Below are 23,560 nucleotides of genomic sequence, written 5' to 3' on the forward strand. Positions count from 1 at the left end.
ATGAGGGTGGGGGTGAGAAGTCCCCTGGGTGAGAGTGGGGGCTGGCAGGGAGGGCTTCATGGGTGCTGGGCATGACCCTAAACCATGCGCAGGAGCCCTGGTGGGTTCCTGTGGCCTCTCTTCCCTGGCTGCCCCTTTGCCCAGCCTGGCCCTGTGCCAGCTACCTCTGCCCAGGCATGACAGTCTCAGCGCCAGGATGCCTGCTCTGCCACATGCTTTAGTCCCTCTGCCCAGGTGTTCTTGTTTTGTATTGAATGACCTATTTCCCTGGCAGGGCTGAGAGGCTGGATGAGGTAACTGAGTCAGGTGTGGCCTGTGGCTGCCACAGGGACTGGCAGGACTTAGACCCTTCATGGCAGGATTGGGGAGTACAGAGCACTTAGCAGGGAGGTTCAATGGAAGCCAGGTGACTGTAAGACTGAATGCAAACCAGTGTTAGGAGGGGTCAGGCACCACAGGGAAGAGGAGGGAGGAGAGCAGAGGAAAGCAGAGAGGATGCTGGCGAGGCATGAGGACAGCAGCCGGAGCTCATCTGCACAGCTCCTGCATCCTGAGAGGCTGTCCAGCCTGGCCTGGGTCCTGGGAACCTTCAGGATGAGTTCTCTCCAGAGGTGAGTGAGGCTGTCACTGAGACTGCAGAATGATATCTGGTGTTAAACCAGGAAGCTCTTCAGGACCCTTGGCCTGCCTCGCCCACATCTTTGGCAGCCCTGAGAGCTATCTGACTCTCAGCTGACCTTCCCCTAAACATATCTGACTCCCAGTGGGGCCATAGTGGTAATTTTCCTTCCTACCCTTGGCTTAGGTCAAACCACATCCCAGGTCAAAGTACTAGTGGGGATGACACTGCCACTCATCTGTGCTCCCAGCATCCATGCTAACAGGAACCACAGCAAATATTCTTTGCCCTTTGGCTGTATGTCTGACTGGTCTCTCTCCCTTGCAGACCATACAAAGGCACAAGCCTGAGTTGCTGGGTACACCCTGCCCAGGACAAAGGGGTGCACTGAATTCTGAAGCAATTGCTCAGTCACACAGCACAAACAACTTCCTGAAAGCCAGAGCTCATTCTGTTTGCAAGACCCAGGCTGGAGACAGAAAGTGTAGCGGGTGCATCCTAAAATTCCCAGGCCAGGCCTTGAGTAGTGAGAAGCAATCTTGGAGAGCTGGTAAGAGACTCACTCAAAAGGCAGAGAAGGGACCCACGTGTGATGTGCGACCCACCTCCCGGGCACCTGGAGAAACAGAGGTATGCCTCCAGCAGGCATCAGGCAGTCCTGAGATGAGGCCCCTTGGAGAGTTATGAGGGGTGTGCAGGAGGCTTTCCCAGAAAGATCCCAGAGTGACCCCTCCTCCTGGAGAAGCAGAAGAGAGGAGGGGAAAGGGAGGATAATAAATTTGTCCAAATATTTATTCCCAAAGAGAACAATTTGTACACTGGAGATAACTGAAATGCCTTGAGCTAATCATATGAAGCTTTTCATCATCTGGACACATGGGAGCTTGAGAAATAAAGTTGATTTCAGTTATAGACAGTTACATTTCTGAACATCTGGGGCATGCAGTCATCTTAAATTGTGTATACAACCACAACCATTCTGATAAGATGCCAGGACTGAGAAACGAAGGCCTCCCAAGCACGTCAGCCCTCAAGAAGCCTGTGCGCCAACCACAGGCCCAGAGAGCCAAGGGCTGCAAGGGCCCCTGCCCCAAGGTGGTCCTGCCAGCCCCAGCCCAAGGTGGTAGGGAGTGGGTGAGGAAATTGTTTCAGCTTCTCCCATTCCAGCTCCCAGTGTGGTCCCCATGGCCCAGTCTACAATGCAGCCCATGGAACCTCTGTGCCCCACTTCCTGGGGAAGTCAGGAGAGGTCCAGTAGTCACAGAGGCCCAGAGGGAATTCTCTAGTCTATGGTCAGTGGCAGTCCAGCATGTGCAACCCTAAGAGCTTGGACTTGTGCTGGGCAGCAGGGAAGCCTGCCCAAGTGAAACACAGCCTGAGCGCCTTGGTTAGGCCCCTGAACAGCTGGACTTTGAGGCTGCAAACTCAGGCTTTCTGCAGCCCCTTCTCAGAACAACCCTCCCAGGCCCTCTCCTCTAAGCCACGTCATGGTAGGATGGATCAAACACAAAATGCAGCTTTGGTTCTGAATGCTTCTGCCGGGATGCTATAATACAAACCTGCTGCTGGCTGAGGTCCTTTGTCCATTATTAATGCCTCTATATGGATCTCAGCTGAGCTGCCCTTACATATCTCTGACTCCCAGCAAGGCCATAGAGACAATTCTCCTTCCTACCTTTGGCTTAGGTCTAGCAGCATCCCAGGTCAGGGTACCGGTGGGGATTGCATGGCCACTCCTCTGTGCTCCCATCATCCCATGCTTGTGGGAACCACAGAAAATATTCTCCATAGCTTAGCTGCATGTCTGCCTGGTCTCTCTCCCCTGCAGACCCTGCAAGGCCCAGGTCTTTGCTCATGGCTCTCTGTCCTCTGTATCTTCCCCTGAGCTCGGGGCATGTTTGCTAAGTGACTGTCATGCTCTCTGGCCTGCCAAGCATCTCTATTCATTATTTAATTGGATCCTCATAAGGAAACCTTATACTGAGCATGACATTTTTATTCCCATATCATAAATGAGGAAACTGCATTCCAGAGAGGTGAGAATTTTCCAAGGTCATGTGGTCCTTAAAAGAGGTGGAACTTAGTTTCAAATCCAGGTCCTCCAACTCTAACACCCATGCTCTTTCAGCAGTGCCTTTTCTCCCTGGAGGCAGAAATGCTCCCTAGCTTTTACAGAACTCTCCAACTGGCTCCCTGCTTTGTGGGGAGCACAGTTTGCTCTGTGCTGACTGTTTCTGCAACTCAGGACTCTGAAACACAGATGACATACAGAAGAATGCTCTGAAAAATGGTAACGAGCTTTTAGGGGAAAGGATGGTCATTTTCTTCCTGCTTGTAGAAACTGAATAAACATCTAGGGCATGGATCCTCAGATAGACCCAAAGTCTCAGAAAAGCTAAATTATGTACATTATTGAGTCCCCTGATTGACCTCCAAATTGAGGTCTATTATATGTAGTATTATTCATACAGCTGTGATTGGGAGTCTCCGACAGTACTACACCCTATATGTTCTACAAAATGAATCGAAGTTCAGGCAGCCAAGGGTACCAGATAGAAGGGGCAGCTGATCCATACCCTTTGGGTAGAGCCATTGCCATAGTTCAGAGGCTGCCATTCACATTTCCGCAGCATAACAGCCAGCAGGATCTGCAAAAACTGTCCAAGTGTGCATAGGATCACTGTCAATATTCTGACTCGATAAATCACAATGAGATAAATGGTAGTTATGATATTGGTTGACCTGCTCTTTGATAGTAGAAGTGGATTTCAGGATAAAACACACTTCGATTTGGCCCACATTTGAAGTTACCTGACTATTGCCAGAATTATACCTGGAATTTATACCCAGAACCATTTACTAGATTGTAAACCCTCTACCAGATTTAGTCCACATCTAATTACTCTTTCCATCTACGGAATCAACTACGGTGCTGAGCATAAGATAGATTTTCAATAAACACTTGTTGAACTGAATAAAACAGAAATGACTATTTAAAACTGCTCACTGATGGGAAGAATTATCTGATTTAAAATACTCTATCACAAAGAGCCAGTTGGATGACTTGGGTTCCCACCAAGTTAATCAAATTCTCTGCCTTGTGAGCTTAATTGCCCTTGTCATGGGTAGAACCGTGTCCCCCAAAAGAGATATGTTGAAATCCTAAGCCCCAGTACCTCAGACTGTGATTGTATTTGAAAAGAGCCTATTTACAGAGGTAATCAAGTTAAAATGAAGGGTGGGTCCAAATCCAACCTGACTGGTGTCCTTATAAAAAGGGAAAATTTGGACATGGAGATAGACACACAGAGGGAAGATGATGTGAAGACACAGGGACACGACAACCAGGTGCCTGAAGCAATGCATCTCCAAGCCAAGGGATACAAGCGATTGTCTGCAAACACAAGAAGCTGAAAGAGGCAAGTAAGGAGGCTTCCCTAGAGCAGTCAGAGGAAGCATGGCCTTGCCTTGGTTTCGTACTGCCAGCCTCTAGGACTATGAAACAACACGTTTCTGTTTTGTTTTGTTTTTTTTAAGCCACCCAGTTTTTGACTGCCCTAGCAAATGAATACAGCCACCCGAATCAGCTAAGAAATGGACTTACTACAAGCAAAAGCTAACCTTCCCAGAAGGCTGTTCGTTTCTGAGGAAATTTCCAAAGTGCAAAGTCCAATCACTGTCAAGGAGTCTGCAGTGTTCTTGAGTCTGATTTAGGATATTTTTATGCTACATCGGAGAGGCTCTTTCAAGGTCTAATGTGCAACTGACTCCATTTCATAGCAGTCTTTTACAGAAACATTGCACTTAGCTTTATTTTTACCAAGCTTATTTATGTATCTTCTTTAATCTCCATGGTCAAAATAAGACTTAATCCCCATTGATCTGGCATGATCTAATAGTCTGTCTCAGAACTGCATCTCCAGGAGTGCTAGTAGTTTCTTAGGGCAGTAGACAAGACCCCAGAGAGAAAGCACTGTCTGAATAACAAATGCTTCTTTGAGGTATGGTGACTTAAACTACCTGGGCACTTCCCCAGTGTAATTCCAGGGTACTGATTTGTTCTCACTCTACTCTTGCTTGCATTCTAGAAAAGTACACTTTCAGACACGAGAAGTCTCCCTTGTCCGTCATTGCAAATCAAGTGAGTACATAAAATCTGACCACTGGGTTTCTGTTAAAAGTGCAGATATAGTGAATTTGATCATGATTAGATGCACCTCATAAACACAATTTACCTAATCAATAAGATCTTATCTAACACTAAGTCTATGTAAACCAGAGGTGAAGAGCATAGCAGTGGATTATGTGAGTCATCACAGGGGCACGCCGGGCATACGGATAGAGTAGAAAGCTTTCATCAGCTCTCAGAGAGGCACGGCTGCAGGCCTATTGTCCATATTGATCAGTATCAATAAAACATGAGCAATAAGATGGGATGAGGATGCCAAGTATTAATTATGCTTCTCCTGCCTTGGAGAAGCACAGAAGACTCACAGCAATCGGTGAACATTTGGTATGAATAAAATATGGAAATTAGCAGACAGAAAAATGCCAAGCATTTTAGAGCAGTTTGATCTAAATCAACCAAGGTGGGCTGACATCTACTCTTCCGCACTCCTTCAACTCTTGCTTCCCGACATAGGCTGGAAGTGATAGGACAATTGGAAGTTAAAGTTCTTGGTTATTGGCAGATAAGACTTGGACTCCTCTGTCAGCAGCCTAAAACAGTGGCTCTCAAAGTGTGGTCCCAGACCAGCGATAGAATCAGCATCAGCTAGGAACTTATTAAGCCTCAGGCCTTGCCCCAGACCTTCTGAATTAGAAACTAGGGTGGGGCAGGACCCAGGGATCTGTGTGCTAACAAGCCCTCCAGGTGATGCTGGTGTCAGCTAGTTTGAGAGCCACTAGGCTAAGAGGTCATCTTGTCATTATCTGAAACTGGGTCAACTGGAAAAGGCAAGGCCTATCACTGCACGAAGAAATCTTCATCCAAATATCTTTGAAGACAGTGATCAAGTGAAAACATACACTTGACAATTGGACTTTTGGCAAAAGTTCAGTCAATTTGATTTTTGAATGGCCTTACTTCATAAACACAGGAGAATTGTACAACAAGGGCTGACCGTACCCAAATAGACCAATTGCACTAGATCCTAAAGAACTCGGTATTTCCTGCCAAAGGCCTCTGGTATTTGTTGGTGTAAAAATGACTTCAAGTTTCTTCCCAAGTCTCACCCATTCTGCAAGACTCAGATCTTGGTCCCTTCCTCAGGTAGCTCTTCCCCACCACTCCAGTCCCAGGCCATCCCTCCAATCCTGAACCCTGAAGAGCCCTCTCATAACACATATTTTGTCCCAGGATCATAGTATGCGGCCAACAGTTTCCAAAAGGCACTGTGCACGCTGCCGATTGCATTAAGTCCCTCGGAAGAGAGGGGTGGTGCCTGTTTTCTTATGCAGAATGAGCAACCAACATGTTGTTGAGTGAGTAAGTTGATGGTGACTGAATTCAGCCACACAAATAACTGAAGGACTGATCCCTGAGTCCTGACATTCCACATTAGGGGAGACCTGAGGAGCTGCCACATTGGTACCCAGTCCTGATCACTGCTTAGGGGAACCGTGGCCATGGATGGCCTATGCCTGCAGATTCTTCTATTTTATCTCATGGCTCAGTTTTAGGCCCAAACCTAAGCCCACTGTAAGAACAAGGTGAGAAGGGGAAGAGTAGGGCAGGCTGGTAAGGATGAATGGGGCTCAGGGAAGAATCTGCTGGGAGAAGTGGATAACTCACTTGGATAAGCAGTGACGGGTACAATAGACATCACCCGTGGGAGACAGTGTGAAGTTCTCGCAGATGTAGAAGTGTTGGTGGCCAAAGAGCAGGACCCCTTCTGACACCAGGTGGCCCTGCACAATCACCAGGGAGAACTTCTGCGTCACCTGGAAGGAGAGAGTGCCAGAGTCAGGTGGTGCACAGGAAGCATGCCCATGATTCTTGGTGGAAACAGGAGGGCAGTGATCAGCCACCCCCAGGGCACTTGGAGGTGAGAGCAGTGCCTTGTATGAATGGCAGTCCTGCTGGCCCAGAGCTGTACTAGTCTTCACAGCCTACGTGGCAGTACCGCATCCCACCTGGGCTGGTGTTTATTCTACCCAAGCCCACCCCTGCTCCCACCAAGCTGTGTGGGTGAGTATTTACTGCTATATTCAGCACATCGAAGTCCTTTCTCTCACTTTAAGGCCCTCTACAAACATGCAAAGCATCCCACAGTTAACTGTGAGGAAAGTTCACCAGGTACAAGACATCCCTCAGTTACAGAGGAGAGGGAGCTTGTCTAGGGATCAGCTGGTACATGGTTGAGCCAGGACTAGAACTCAAATGTGCCTAGAACCACAAGTGCAAGACAGGTACTGCCATCCCTGCAAGGCCAAGGAAACATGTGCAGAAGAGGCACAGTGCTCTGCCCAGATCCCTCCTCTTGGACTGAGGTGAGCATTTCCCCTGTTGCTGGAAATGTTGGTGGTTCTCCAGAGTTGCCTTAGCTGAATACAGCCCCTGGCCCAAGGTCACATCCTCTTCCCAGGGGCAGTCTGTACCCAACAACTGGACAATGTGGAGTAGGAAGGCTTAGCCCCTCTGGCTCAATTCAAGAAAACTCTAAACAACCATCCCAAACCTATAGCTGCTCTGGAATCAGCTGAAGTCTTTGCTGAGACTACACATTGTGGTTGTACTTCTTCATCGGCCCAGTCTTGCAATCCTCATTCCCAATCAACTTTCTCCATGCAGAACCTGACCTGTGACAATGTCTTGGTATGACCCAGAGTTCTGCATGTAGTAAGGACCAAGTGGGTCCTTACATAGTAAACCCTAAAAGAACAAGTGAGTGAATCAATAAATTCCAGAACATGAGAGCCTAAAGGGACCAAGAATAAGGCCAAGGCCAGCATTTTCTCATGGTAATTTTGTGCTAATTTCAGTTATACAAAAGCAGAATAGATATGCTTGGGAGAAAAAATACAAAAGGTTCCAGGAGATAAGACTCTCACTAAAGATCAGCTACCTACTAAGTGACACAGCCTGGGACTGAAGCAAAGCTCCCTGCTCACCTTTGGGAGCAATGACAAGGCCACAGTGGTGACACCTGGAGAGCAGACCCCAAAGACCAGTTCTCCAACTCTTGCACCAAATGGGATTAGTGAAAGCCAGAGCCAAGGGCAGAAAGCAAAGGTTCACTGAGGGTTTTGTTCCAAGATAAGTATTAATCACTACGATCCAGGACAAGTCAGGGCTGAGCTGTTTTTCCTAAGCTAGGACCAGCCGAGAGCCTCTGTTTCTGTAACCAAGGTTAGTGCAGGTAGGTGGCTTTCTTGGTCTATCCCGAATCTACTTTGTCAGGGGAGCTAGCCCTCCAGCCACCTTCCAGGCCAGGGTCCAAAGTGGACTCATTTCCAATTTCATTCATTCATCCAGGTGGTCATCTATTCAACAGTTACAGATTCAGCCTCTGTTTCATGGCAGGAACTGAACCAGGCTTTGAGAATAAGGTGGACAAGATATACAAGAATCCTACCCTCATAGGGCTTACAATCCAGTAGTGGGATTTTAACCAACAGACTATTACAACCTGTGATACATGCTGAGAGAGAGAAACCAGAGTGATCATGACAAAGGCAGGGAGAAACTTGGCGAGAACACTATTCTGTTCTTGGACACTATTCTTGGCGAGGACACAGACCCTGAAACTTGAAGGATGGAAACATGTAAGTTCTGGAAAAGCTTGGAGAAGAACATTTCAAGGAACAGGGACATCCAGTTAAGAGTCTAGAGGCAGGAAGGGCTGATTTGGAGAACAGAAAAGTGGTCAGTATGGCTGAGATGAAGTTGGAAAGTAGGAGTATCTCCATCATAGATGGTCTTAGGTACCTTAGCATGGCCATTGGGTTTTATTGTCGTAGCAACAGAAAGTTGCAAGAGAGCTTGTTTCCAAAAGATGACACTGACTGCTGGGTGGAAATAGCATTAGAAAGGGTCAAGACTGAAAGGAGGGTGCCCTGTCATGTTGCTATTTCAGTGGTCTGGGATAGATGGCAGAATGCGGAAGGAAGGAAGTGGGTGTATCTAAACAAGAAGATGGAGAATTGACAGGAGCTGCTACTGGACTAACTGAAAAAGAAAAAGAAGAAAAATAAAAGAAAAGAGAAGAGAAGAGAAGAGAAGGACAGAAGGAAGGAAGGAAGGAAGGAAGGAAGGAAGGAAGGAAGGAAGGAAGGAAGGAAGGAAGGAAGGAAGGAAGGAAGGGAGGAAAGAAGGAAGGGAAGGAAGGAAAGGGGGGAGGGGAGGGGAGGGGAGGAGAGGGGAGGGGAGGAGAAGGGAGGGGAGGAGAGGGAGGATGGATTAAGGATAAATGATAAATGTCTACTTTGGGACTTGAGTAACTGTGTGGCATTCCCAGTTTCTCTAGTAGTCTTCCCCAGGGGCAACCACCATTACCACTTTATCGTATATTCATATAAAGAGATTGTATGAATACATTAGTATGTTTATACAGATTCTTTTTTATACAAAGAATATACTTATATGCTTACTGCTCTGCATCTAGACTTTTCTCTTAACAATTCATCTTAGATAATTTTCCAAATCATTTATTATAGAGCTGTCTAATTCTTATTAATAGTTGCAGACAATTCCCTTGAATGGATGTACTACAGTTTATTTGACCAGTCAGTCCTCTTTTGATCCAGGTTGCTTTAAAATGTTTTGATATAACAGGCAATGCTACAATTACCATCCTTGTAGGTAAGTCATTTTGAATATACAAGTAAATCTGAAGCATAAATTTCTATAAGGAGAATTGCAGGTCAAGGGTGTGGGCATTTTAAATTTAGGTAGCCATTGCTAGATTACCCTCCTGCAAGGTAACACTAATTTATACTCCCACCAGGACTATTAGGAAGATTATGTCAGGCTGCTTAAACTTTTTCTCCTGTTGTACCTTTTCCCAGATGAGACTCAGAGACCTCATCCTCAGGTTCACATGATGAGATGATGTGACTCTGCAGTGCCAGTCCTGGCCTATGTGCCTCCAAATCCTCTCTCCTCCCCGTGACACCAGGCCCCCACCACAGCCTCCATGGTGCCTGCACCAGGGTCTCAGAGCAGATGCCTATGATCTGGTGCTTCCCTTTGGGAAGACTTAAGTATCAACCAGAATAAGCCAAACCACAAGAAAAATGTCTGGTGAGACCTGGGTTAATAGCTTAAACATTGATTCTGCTAGAAAAGAAATGGCATTTTAAAAACTAGAAAATGAACCCAAGTGAACTATTACCTGCTTTTCCATTTAAATTAGCCCTAGGAGGGCTCCATTCCTAAGTTTACTCATGATTAAGAAATCCCTTATGCCATGATTCTATTGATCACTTTAAAGAGTAGAACTTTTGCCTCATAAGTAGAGCTTTTTTAAGATCAGCTGAATGATATATTAGCACTCTTGATGGGTAAAATAACTAAGAAAGTAGCCACAACTAGCTCTGTGTATGATGACAAACAGGTTGTCCAGAAAACAACAAAATGCTGGAGCTAAAGTTAGAGGGTATCTTAGTTCATTTTCTGCTGCGATAACAGAATACCCCAGACTGGGTAATTTATAAACAGAAATGTTTATTTGGGTATTGGTTCTGGTGGCTAGGAAGTCCCAGAGCATGGCACTGGCATCTGGTGAGGGTCACCACATGGTGGAAGGGCGGAAGCTGGAAGTGAGCATGCAAGACAGAGAGAGAAATGGGGCCAAACTTATCTTTTTTATCAGGATCCCACTCCCATAATAACGAACCCATTCCTGCAATAATGGCATTAATCTATTCATGGGGTCATGCTCTCATGGCTTAATCATTTCTTAAAGACCCCATCTCTTAATACTGTTACATGGCAATTAAGTTTCCATCACAAGAATTTTGGGGGACATTCAAACCATAGCAGAGAGACAACAATCTACTGGGACATTCAGTGGTAGCACACACCAGCACATTCTTCTAAAGTCAGGCCTCAGCGGTGCATCTATAAAGGGCAAGGTCAACTGGATGCTCTTTAAAGTTTTCTCTATCATTAGCAGTCTACAACTTAGTGAAATACCCTGATTTTATAGGTAGGAAAACTGAGGTCCAGAGAAGTGACTGAAGGTACCCAGTAACAGAGCTGTCAATATATGCATTCCCTTATTTTTGTGTGTACGGTGAGTGAGTCTGCTGCAACGAAAGCTTTAGCCCTGCTTCCATTTATCATCTGCCCTCTTCCTACATCACTGCTTGCCTCAACCTTGTTCTGAATACATTCTAATAGTATTAGCATATGGAATAAGTATTCTCATTTTTTAGAAAAACACAGGTTGCTGAGAAAAAGTCAAGTATCAAAAAGGCAAAAGGCTACATAAATTACATTCTTTTGGCCACCTATGAGCTCTGGTATCTACTTTTTCATTCTTAAATGTGTTTAGATGGAGAATTCATACTAATATCAAATAAATGTATATTAATAATGCCATATATTAAAATGCCATGCTAATAATCAAAGAAATGTATATTAAAACAATAAGGAGATGCTATCTATCTATATATATACATATATGTAGAGAGAAATATCATCTTATTGTTTCATATTATATATATATACACATATATATTAATTTGGGAAATATGGAAAGGAATGTAATGATGTATGGATCTTTTTATGTAAGTACATCTCAGGTTGAGACGAGGAGCAGGGATGCCCCCTGCCTGCTTGCATGTGTCACTTCCACAGAGAGCCTGCAGACAGCCATACCTCCCATCTTTGCAGACTCAGAGCAGACCAGGTGGAAATGGCAATACCTTTGCTCTTGTTTGGTTGCACCAGAGAAATGTGAAACATATTACAAGTCCCAAGGACTGTTCAAAGCACAATACTCACCATAACCTGTGTTCACTAAGGACTGCTCATTGGCAACTGATTAAAATTGGAGCATATTTTTAGCTAGGATAGCTCTGAATATTGTAAAACTTGGACTCATGGATTTGGGCATTTATTTGAAAAGTTAGTCTGTATGAGAATCACCTGCACAGCTTGAAAAAATTCATATTCCCAGGCTACATTCCCAGAAGTTTCAATTCAACAGGTGCAGAGTAGGGCCCTAGAACGTGAATTTTAATAAGCAACCCAGCAGATTCTGATGCAGATGATCTGAAGCCCATACACGAAGAAACTGACTGTTGGGCAACAGCTAGGCTAAGAAGAAAAAAAAGGTTTCATCTGGTGTCAGCATATTGCCCATAATTCACTCATCTACTTGTTCATTCATTTATTTAACAGGTACATATTAAATGTTAGCATATGTCCCACACCCTGGGAGGCACAAAGGAAAATAAAACATGCCTTTAAGATGTTTACAACCTAACAGGAAAGAGAGAGAGCAGGATATCAGCTCTCCCAGCACAGGGTGGGAGGAAAAGCACAGGTGCTCTGGGAGCACACAGGAGTGTGCCTCACTCAGACTGAGACGGAAGAGGGGGCAGCGGTGACACCAGAGAAGTGGTTCCTGAGGAGGTGACTCCAAGGCTGGGGTTAGGAGTTACAAAGATAAAAACAGGGGAGAAGCATTCCAAGGCACAAAGTCTTGAACCAGCTGGACATTTTGGAGATTATAGGTAGCTCTGTATAAGTAAAAAGTCAGAAGCATGTGTATGTGTATGTGTGCATGCATCAGGTGTGTGTGTGTGTGCATGTGACTATGCACACATGTATGTGTATGTGCATGTGGTTGCACATGTGAGTCTGTGCATACGTGTGTGTGTTCATGTTTATGTGTAAGGATAAGGGAAGTTAGTCCAGGGAAACCACAAGGTCAGCTCTGGAATGGCCTTGTATATGAAGAATTCTAACCAGCATCTCAGAAATATTAAGTAGGAATGACATGTGTTGTTTGCATTTCAGAAAGTCATGGAGATTCAGGAATACAGGAAGTTACTGCATAGAAAGGTTAACACCCACCCTCACCTTCTACAAACAGCCTCAGCTAAAGATATCTGGGAGGAGCTTATAGAAGATGCCACTCTCTGCAGTCCAGAGGAAAATATCTCTTCCTTCGAATGGATCATTTCTACCAAGGTCAAATTCATATTTTATATTGAGTTTGTAAAAAAAAAATCAGATGTTTAATTTTTCATGTAATCAAAGAACAATAAAAGAAACCCTCACTTGAGGACTGACTCTGGACTGGTTCTGGAAGCTGTACAAGGGACATCCCCAGCCACATGGTAACTGACATGGGCCCATAATTAATATGCATTAAATCAGTCACTCCTCAAGTCAAACAGAGCTGTTTACAGAGAAATGTGTCTGTGGTCCTGGGAATCATTAATCAATGATGCAGAGGTGGCACAGAATAATTGAATAATTACCATCCCAGGTATTGCTGGAGGCAACCAGAACTCCAACGTTCACACAAAGAAACGAGTTAAGCTTCTGCCACCCTAGCCTCGGCACCACCAGCATCCCCCAGGGCCAGGACAGTGCCTGCAGCTCCAGAGGCTTCTGCCAGAGGCATGCCTACCAGACGCCTGGAAAGCAGTCATGCCCTGGAAAGTCTCCTGTGCCATGTGTCCAGCAAAGGCCATATAAGCAAGCACTTCTGAGATGATAGGGGGAGCAGGAGTGGGGACTGTGCTGTAGGAGCATGCACACAGTCCTGCCACGCTCCTATTGTGGGTATGTTTCACTTAGAAATTTAGAAAAAGCGCAAGGCCCACAAAGTCTCACAATGACATCTAAATTACGGGAAGTCCCAGCTTACGAGACCAACACTTGCTACAAAATGCCTCAACATAGGCTAATCGTACCAGCCCGGGGAATGTAGAGGGTAACATACACACACACATCCCTTGCACAAACTTTCTGTATATTTGCTTGAACATGTTCATGGGTCAACAATCAGTGCACTCATCCTCCTTTCCTTGGCCTCAAGTTCTTGTCCTTGATATAAAACCATAGTGGTCCAGGGGTAAGGCCACAGTGGACCACTGGCTAAGGCACATGCAGGAGGGCAGGGAGGTACCTGCTTGGCATGTTGCATCCCAGGCAGAGACACCATGTTGGTGAGAGACCTGAAGGCCTGCCTGCACCAGCTTTAACCGGAACAGTTATAGAGAAAGCACATGGGGCCTGGAGCCACAACTCCAAGCCCAATCAGAGCCGGCTGCTGAGGGATAGGGTGCTGGAAAGGTTATGTAACTTGTTCAACACAGTGAGCTGGGAAGCAGCAGAGAGGGGACAAAAACACATGAACTGACAGTAAGAGATCTGAGGTCAACTCCTAGCAATTCCAATGAGTAACCACCCTGGGCTCTGTTTTTGCCATCTTTATAATGGAAAGAATAAAGCCTCCTGATACAGTCTGGATGTTTTGTTCCAAATCTCATGTGGCCTTAAGTGTTGGAAGTGTGAGCTAGTGGGAGGTGTTTGAATGATGGAGGCAGATCCCTCGTGAATGTCTTGGTGCTGTCCTCGCTGTAATGAATGAGTTCTCTGAGAGTTCAGCTGAGATCTGGTTATTTGAAGGAGCCTGGCCCCTCCTCCCTCTCTCTCTTGCTGCGTCTCTCACTATGTGATGCGCTGGTTCTCATTTACCTTCCACCATTATTGGAATCTTCCTGAGGCCTCACCAGAAGCAGATGCCAGCACCATGTTTTGTGTACAGCCTGCGGACTGTGAGCAAACTAAACCTCTTTTCATTATAAATTACCCCATCTCAGGAATTCCTTTATAGCAACTCAAATGGACTCACACACCTGCCTCACAGGGCCATGGTGAGGCTGAATGAGACAGTGCATGAAGATCGCACCAAGCAAGGGCTTCTGACATCTAGCTGTTGACATTTTGCTAAAATAATATTAATAGCAACAAGCAAATAGCAGAATGAGGTTCTCAATCCAGCCTATGCACTTTGCCCTGTGCCAAGCTGCCCTCCTGGGCACAAATGACTGGTTGCTGCCTCCATGGTGGTGGTGATGTAGCAGCCTGCTCCAGTCCAGTCAAGCCCCTCCCTACCCCAGAGTGGGCTCTCCCATGACCCAGGTGCCCCTAGGACATGTCCTCCCTCAAGCTGGGTCCTGAGGCACGTGAGCAGACCCAGGCCTGGCTGCAGGTTGGCTCCGGTGGAGGACCTCCTGATTCCTGCTGCCCCATCAGGCTGAGCTCACCTGGTCTGCAGACTGTTCCCAAGCACTCACCCAATGTGTCAGGGAAGGAAGGGATGAGGAGGAAGCTAAGTCTCTCCCTGCCTTCAGAGAAACCATAGGCAGGCTCAGAAATCATCAGTCAGGCAATAAGAGGGGGCTGGGGTAGGCCTAGGGCATAGAGCCACCAGCTGTGCTCTGGGGTGGGAGTGTGCTGGGGACGGGTGCACCAGGACAGGCTCACCCAGGAGGCCTCCAGGCTGGGAGCCATGAGCGAATGGTCATGGGACTGCGTGGACCTGGCTGGTGGAGGTGTGAGGAGGAGGAGGAGGAGTGCCAGGCCACAGAGAGGCCCCATATGTCTCACCAGACAGCCAAGACCCCACTCCACAGAGCTCTCTAGTCTAGAGCAGAAGGGCGCTCCTCTGGTTCGAGGATTTTTCTGATTCATGTGAATTCCTGGGGCCTGCTTTCTCATGTTCTTCCCTGCCTTGCACTTTCAGTTTAGGGACCTCCTCGATTTCACCACACATCAGTCCAGGTCTCAACCCAGCAACTTCCCTCTTTCTCCCAAAACCTGGCATTTGGTTTGAGTGTTGGCACTCTGCAGGAACCCCATTCCAGCTAGTCAGGCCTCTCATGGGCTTCACTCTGACTCTCTGTCTCATCCTCCACCATCTCAGCGGGACAACCAGACCCATGGAGACCCCCAGAGTTTCCCATCTATCCAAGAACTCCCCACAGCATTTTCCCGAGACACATAGTTCCTTGCCTCACAGGAGCCTCAATCTTAACAGGATCCTTCATCCTTCCCTTGACAGGGCCCTTGGGTCATGCCATAGGTACCGGGGTTCTTCCAACACCTCTTCTTACTTCTAGGAGAGTGAGAACAAATCCTGTGGGACTATGAAAGGAACAGCAACAGCCGCAGCAGTAACAGCAGATGCCAGTGGCTGAGAGCTGCCTCCTCACAGGGTGCAGTCTTGGACAGAGACACAGCCCCACATCGATCTTTGCCACAAACTAGTGAGACCAGGAGTAGAACCCCATTCTAAAGATAATGGAAAGGAGGCTGCGGAATGGTTCTCTTACTCATTCAGTCACTAGGTCTGTAAGTGGGGGCAAGAGAATTAGAACTGGGCAGGGTTTGTACCCCTACCCCTGCTGGTAGCCTCTACCCTCCCCTCATCAGGGACTCTGCCCTGCCCCCACCTCTCCAGGCCTGCATCTCTGTGCCTGGCGATGACTGTCCACCAGGTGACATTTTCCTCAGGAGCAGGTGTGCCTGGTGGTTTGGCTTCACTGACCCTGGGGAAACTCAACTTGGGAGCCAGCTTTTCCCACAATTCCCCAAGAAGCCAGAGGCAGCAAGCATAGCCCTATAAAAAGCATTGAGACAACTCAGGCAAGGACGGATGCCCAGATAATGGCAAGGGTCACCCTGCCCAGTCCTCTGGGCCAGGAGCCGACACTCACACAAGGTCCCCTGGTTGGCCCCTCCCTTCTGAAGGTACTGGCCACCGGGTGCTAAGTGGAAACAGGACAGCTCCTGCTCTCTCCCCTCCCCACAGCCCGCTGGGTTCCACATGCTCCTGCCTGCACAGCCTGGGGATCCACACTGCCTCAGCAAATAGTGTGTGGCATTTCTGACAGCTTCCTACTGAGCCACGGGAAGGCCAAGGAAGACTGAAGCTTAAACAAAAGGCAGGGAGGGGCAGATGGGAGAGGATCACCTTCCTGGCTCTATCCTGCTTCATAGGCTGGAAAGTCAGTCACCTGGGAGCTTCAGACCTTTCCCGCTCCCCCAGCAAGACTCCTGAGGAAAATGTCACCTGGTGAACAGTCAACAAAAACAAGACTCCCAGAGACAGGACAAGTGTCAAAGGCACCTGCGGGCTGCAAGAGGCCGGGCTGGGACTCGCTCGGGTCCCTGACCACAAACTTCAGCTTAGCCAGGGTGAAAACTCTCAGGCCAGCCTTGGATGACTGAGGGAGTCAGGCCACCTGCAGAGGCTCTCCTGGGAGGCCAAGGACCCGCCCTGGGGGGCAGCAGCCTGAATGGTGCCAAAGTGGCAGGCTGTATTCCAGAGAAGTACCCAGGAGGCTGTCCCAACCAACACCCACACTGCTCTGAAGGGACTTTGCAGATAAAATCAAGGTTACGAATCAGCTGACCTTAACACAAGGATGTGATCCTGGTTATCTGTGAGTTAGTGCCATCCCCTGTGCCCTAGGCAGCAGCAGCAGAGTTGGTCAGAGAGGTGATGTGGGGGGAGTGGGAGGCAGAGGAGGCAAGAAGGATATGAAGGGTGAGAAGGATACCACCCATTGCAGGAAATGAAAGAAGGAAGGGCCACAGAGCAAGGAAGTTGGGCACCCTGAGAAACAGATGAACCCCGGCAACCAGCGGGCAGGGAACAGGAGCTCGGACCTACAGAAGCGGGAACATGGATTCTGCCAGCACTGGAACGAGCTTGGAAAGGATGCCTTCCCAGAGCCTCCGGAAAGACATGCAAATGTCTTGGCTGCAGCCCTGTGAGCCTCTAGCAGAGAACCAGCTGAGCCCCGTTGTGCCCAGACTTTTGAGATAGTAAATGTGTGTTATGTTAAAATCACTACGTTTATGATAATTTCTTCTGGCAAAGATAGAAAGTGAATATAAAGTACTGCCATGGTTCTCTTATCAAAGCAATGACAAGAACCAATATGGAGGCACCACATGATCAGGAAAGCAGGCAGGTGTAGCTGGGGCGTGATATCTGTTTACTATGGATTCTTTCCGACACAGTTCTCAGCCTTGCCACCGTAGACAATGTATAATGCCCGGCAGTAGCCCTGGCCTCTGCCCACTAGACACCAGGAGCATCCTCTCGCCCTGGCCATGGTAATTAAAAATGTCTCCAGACATTGGTAAGGGTTCCTTGTGGGGTAAAGTTCACCCCAGTTGAGAACTGCTGCTCCTTTAAGGGCATAAAGCAAAGAAAAGCTTTTATGGAAAGAAAGCATTGATGTCTTAGCTGTTTTTTCAATGGACAAGGTATTTACTAAATATCCATTTATCTATATGAGCATATTAATATATTGATATATCCCAACTGTTGTGATCTGCTGTTAGTCCTCAGCAACTGGATATTATGAATACACACTTATGTATACATGTGTGTTACATATTTTACTATCCATTTATAAAAATTTCACATAGTAGAGATATAATACTTCCGTTATCAAAATGAAATGCACATGAATTCATCATGTCATTCATCAATGTTGACTTACTGGCTGCTCCAGGCATGCCTGTGGTCAGGCACCAGGGTTCCCTCCTGTATGGAGGATCCATAGTGACAGAGGCAGACAGGTGAAGCACTGAGGTCACTCTGTGTGCCAACAGCAAGGCAGGAGGTGATGCAGGGGGTGACACAGACAGTAACAAGGGAGAGGCCCGTTCTCCAGGTCTCAGAGCAGGGAGCAGTCAAGATCAGGTTCAGAGAGTCAGTTGCAGGGATCAAGTGGGCAGGGCACTGCAGGTAGGCAAACCTTCATGAGGAGGCATCGTGGCTAGGTGTGATGCAGAGCTGGAAATGTGCTCTGTGTCTGGAAGCTTTGGTTATGCAGGTGTAAGGACAGCATTGTTACAGGACTACATTGCTTGAACTGTGACCCAAATCTGAAAGCAGCAAAGCAATTTGCTGAAAGTTCTGCAGCCGTCATTTGCTGATACCCCTCCCAGGTTTTCTGAGCTTAGGACCTACTCCTGGAGGTCCAGGCTCTCCCTCAGTCCCTGGGTCTTGGTTCAGATCCAGTCTCATTCACCCTGGGGCCAGACTAGCCTCCAGCTCTCATGCATTTGTCTCTGTGTGTCTCCTGTGGCCCATCAGTCCCAGCCTGCTTACACCTCTGTGGGTATCTCCTTCACTTATATTCCTACGGAAAAGACCGATTCACCCAGAGACTCTGGGGTCCACCATGCCTTCAACCACCCAACCCTCAGAAAGAGAAAAGAACTCACCATTGATGAGCACCTCTCCTATGCCCGGCTCTGAGCTAGTCCCTGTATTTCCATTGGCCCATTTAAGCCTGAGCAGAATGTTATCAGATGGTGGCCACAACTCCACATTAAAGATAACAAAACTGAGACTGACAATGGTTAGGTGACATGCGGTTTAATATGTGGCCAAGTTGGGACTAGAACTCAGGCCGGTTCTACTCTAAGACATGTGCTTAGTCTTCCATTGCATTCTTAGACTTGGGGAAGAGGGTCCTTCTCTGGGGCCTCCCCAGCCAGGCCAAGAGGACACGCACATGAAGAGTGGGGCTCCACCAACCCAGCTCCAGGCACCCAGGATCTCGGGTTTCTCTGCTACCTCATCCCCAGCCTGCCTCCTGTGCCTGTACACTTCAACCCCAGGGCCACCCTTTTGAAGGTTAATGGTGCCACAGTATGCTTACTCCTAGGCTTGAGTGGTGGCCAAGGTGAGGCATAGGGACAGTGTGGACATATAGGTTGGGGTGTCCAAACACATGCACCCAAGACCCCTCAAGGTGTGGAACCTCTCAGGGTGGTCAGGCCACAGGGGACCAAGATGCTGAACTGCAAGAAGGTCAAGAATTCTCAACTTGAAACTTGCCTCTCAGGTTGTTACGAAGGTCAAAGTAGGAAGTTAGAGTACTTTTCGTTGAACAGTTTGTTAGCTTGAGGTATACCTTTTAAATATTTTGATGCAGGATGTATAGACTTCCCTTTGCACCCTTTCTCTGGGCCAGCATATTTAGGAATCTATCCCTTTTTCTCACTGATTATCTTGTTGAAAGTTTTCATAGCAAATGGAGATCTCATTCTCCACGTAAGAGACGAAAGCTTGGTTTTCTCCTGTCTGACAATCTTAACAAGCAACTTAAAAATCTTAAAGGATATTGCAAAGGGGTATATTACCTTTTCTTTATCAAGAAGCTCTTGTAAAATAATTTGTCTTTCCCGACACAGTTCCAAGAAGTCTTCTGAGTGCAGACTTTCATGTAAGGCTGGGAAGAAGGTCAGCTGGGTGCAGTCCACCCCCACCTCATCAGGCTCGCCCTCAGCCTCCCTCAGTGTCAGTTCATCTGCAGCAGCAAAAAGGGACACATGGTGTTGACAGGGGCTACCTGACATGGTAAGGGCTGGTATACAGCATGTGCCTACATCACTGAGGAGTAGCAAGGCTCCAGGGCTGAAATGAAGAGCGTGGATCTCTCACCGTGCCCCTCCGCTGCTTCTGGAAATGGACACCACACACCTGGGGCACCCCGGGATGTGGTCAAAATACCTTCCAGTTGACTTATCCTGGAGGACCCAGCTATGCCCAGGCCTAGCTGTTCTGCCACTTCCAGTGGCCACAGGGCAACATTTCCAAATTCACCCTTGTTAGTCAGTAAAGCAACTCCCTAGAGGCTCAGCCAGGATTTGCTTTCTCTGAATTTCACTCCATTCACTCTTTGAATATTGCTATTTTTTCTCATGATAGAAACAATATCTTTTTATTGTAAAAAAAAAATCTTGGAAAAGACATGAAGCTGTAAGAAATAAAACAAATCTCACCCATGCACCCAGAGATAGTGCTAATAATAATAGCTCCCTTTCTCTGTGCCAGATACTTCTGATGACATTTTAAAATGTTGTCCCATCTAGGCTGGAGATATTTCATCCTCACTTGACAAATGGAAAAGCTGAAGCAGGCTGTACAAATTACTTTGTACAAGATCATATGGCTTCTAAGAACTAGAGGTAGAATCTGAATAAAGTCTCTCTGAGACAAGGGTCTAGTCTTTTCATCTCTAGTCTGTTTGGCTCCACTGTTTACAATTTGGTCCATTTACTTCCATTATCTTTTCTGTACTGGATGAATGAAAGTGTCTGCTGCTCACGCAAACCCTCACAGCTTTCCCCCATGCAGGGAGAGGTGCGTAGGAGAGGCATGGTGGAAAACCACAGGGCCTTTCTTTTCCTTTGGCTGAGCTCCCTACTCAGAGTGCATACTGGAAACACCACGGAGGCCCAGAGTCACGGAGGCCCAGGGGCTCTGCATGCCAAGAATGAGAGGACACTGCAGCCCATGGCCATCGTCCACAAAAAATCAGTTCATGCTTTCCACCACTGCACTCTCTGCAACCCCCACCTCTGAGAGGTGGAGCAGGCAGGCAATCATTCCATGTGAGAGTTGTAGGGCTTGGGGTGGAGAGACGAGAGGCAAACAGGTATCACAATGTCATCCCACGCTCTGTGCCACAGTAAGACCCCAAATCACTTGGGGATCACAGCCCAAGATCCTCACTTCTGGGCTTGTGTTACTGCAGACAGGCAAGGTAGCAAGCTCAATACAAATCCATTAGTCAGGAAATGAGACGAGTTTGATCAGCACTAAGAAGTAGTCATTGGCCAGGTGTGCTGGCTCACGTCTGTAATCCTCGCACTCTGGGAGGCCAAGGCAGGCAGATCACTTGAGCTTGGGAGTTGGAGACCAGCCTGGGCAATGTGGCAAAACCCCATCTCTACAAAAATTACAAACATGATCTGGGCATTGTGGTGTGTACCTGCAGTCCCAGCTACTCTGGAGGCTGAGGCAGGAGGATTGTGTGAGCCCAGGAGGTCGAGGCTGCAGTGAGTTGTGATTATGCCACTGCACCCCAGCCTAGGTGACAGTGCAAGACCCTGTCTCAAAAATTGTTTGGGAACACTTTTAAGATCCCCCTGATATAGCAAATTGACAAGACTGTTTCTCCCCCAAAATTGTTATTGTTGCAACCTTAATAGAAAATGCTTCCCCTAACAAATGTCTAGGGCTAATATTGACTTATCTTCTTTCTGGAAGCACAGTAACCATAAGTCCCAGTGCTGGCTACAATAGCATTTTCCTTTTCTAAAATATTCATTTAATATATTTAATAACATATTAAATAAAACCAATAATTAGCTTAATTATTAAAGGAAAAAATAGATAAACTGAATACCTTGGTTTTCAGCATTTGTTTGAGAAATATTTTTGTCTTGGCTTTCCTGAAATAAGAATGGAACAAAGAAAAATTAAATCCCGGATACTACATACATGCTTCACCCGCCCCCAGTTCCACAGATTCACAAACACACACATGCATGTGACCCCTTCAAATTATGCAAGACTCAGATGCAAAGGGAGAGAAACACTAAATCCTAAAGGACCACAATAAAATGCAAGTATTAATGTTCCTGAGTCAAAGGGGAAAAAACCCACAATCTTCCATTAAGTAGGACTTACAGTAATTACCAAAGAAGAGGCCAAGATGGGATTAGATAGCATCCTGGATGTCTCTGTGTGGGATACCCTGGAGAGGGGACCAGGGGAGGTTCCAGGGCTGGACAGCCCCAGAGACCAGGCTTCATAGCCAGCCTTTGACTTTGGCACCAGCACAGTGAACAGGCTACTTATTTTATTTTATTTTATTTTTGCTTCTTATTCCTAAAAAATGTAGTGAGGGAAAATACTACAAACCACCAAGTGTTTATTGACAATACTTGGAAACTTTAAGTGTCTACTGAATAAATGAAATATAATTTTTTTCATTAGGTTTTACAAAGGATTTTTAGCATGAGTAAAAGATGCTAAGGTTACAGACCAGAGACTAAACTCAACATTGTTACTTGTGATGCATGCAGAAGAAAAAAATCCAGCATTCTGGTGTTTGGAAGGCTGCCTTTGAGGATATTTTAAATTATGATCATTCAATAAAGACATGAAAAACTATTGATAGATTTTCTGTATCTACTACCAAATGAATCCAACTGGCTTCCTGTCTTCTAAAAGGCAAAATAGGAGTTTGGCGACACAGTTCAAGCTTCATTACAGCAAACTCCCAGGGACTACCCAGATTCTGTTGCTTGGGAAGTCAGTGTTGTTTGGAATGAGTGGATCACTGGCTCAAAATTGCAGAAACAGTCAAGTTTGTGAGATTTTCATTGTAAAACTTGTTATGGGATTTGAAGTAATGCTCACAGTAGTACGGGTTACAACTGCCCAATAACAAGTAACTTGTGCTAGCAGACAATAGTCATTCCCTGGCCCGTTCCAAACACTGGCATCCAGATGTTTCCACAGGACTTGTGTGGACTGCAGCACAGGGCTGTGTCTGTGGCATAGGTAAGAACCACTCACCCACTCAACACTCACTATTTATCCATTCTTTCAGGCTGTAGTTACAGTGTCCCTGCTATGTACCTAGGAAGGTTAGTGATGCTTTTCTCCTCTTAAATGACATTGAGAATAAATGTTGGGACTCTCCTACATTTAACTGCATGTGTTATCTTAGCCTGATATAAACAACATGTGATGGGGAAGCTCAGGAGCTGCTTTCCTATCAGGCCCTACCCGGAACCAGCACTGTCCCACTGCACCTGACTCCTACCTTGTGCCTTCCTGAGTTCAGGGCCTCCAGTGGAGACAAGCGTTTGATGCGTTTCCTCATTCGAGCTGGTCCTTCTCTCCAGTCGAGTTCCCATGGGGAACAGTGCGTGGTTTCTTCCCCCTGGCTCCACAAGCCCAGCTCCCCAAAAAGCTGCTCCTGGATGCTGGCCCAGGCTTTGGCTGCCTTGATGTGGCCACATTTTCGCCTCTGGGGAGCAGAAACAGAGTCACCCTGGATACATTTGCCTTATGGGCTTCATAGGCCTGGCCCCAAACCTCCTGGGGTGAATAGGCCATGTCTCCCATGAATGTTTGAGAAAGA

At 46.9% G+C, this 23,560-nt stretch overlaps 1 protein-coding gene across 4 annotated transcripts in view; it reads right to left on the minus strand.

Annotated features, from left to right (window-relative positions):
• The window catches only part of WDFY4 (WDFY family member 4), a 296,087-nt gene that overhangs the window by 85,709 nt on the left and 186,818 nt on the right, over positions 1-23,560 (minus strand). For all 4 annotated transcript variants that reach the window (XM_007962606.3, XM_073018985.1, XM_007962605.3 and 1 more), the window contains 4 exons: positions 23,240-23,446; positions 21,812-21,857; positions 19,761-19,927; positions 6,414-6,562 (listed from right to left, as the gene is read on the minus strand). In XM_007962606.3, coding sequence (XP_007960797.3) covers positions 6,414-6,562; positions 19,761-19,927; positions 21,812-21,857; positions 23,240-23,446 — 569 coding nt within the window. The remainder of the gene's footprint in view (positions 1-6,413; positions 6,563-19,760; positions 19,928-21,811; positions 21,858-23,239; positions 23,447-23,560) is intronic.

This window comes from Chlorocebus sabaeus, chromosome 9 (genome assembly GCF_047675955.1).
Source record: "Chlorocebus sabaeus isolate Y175 chromosome 9, mChlSab1.0.hap1, whole genome shotgun sequence".
In the NCBI taxonomy this organism is placed as follows: Eukaryota; Metazoa; Chordata; class Mammalia; order Primates; family Cercopithecidae; genus Chlorocebus; species Chlorocebus sabaeus.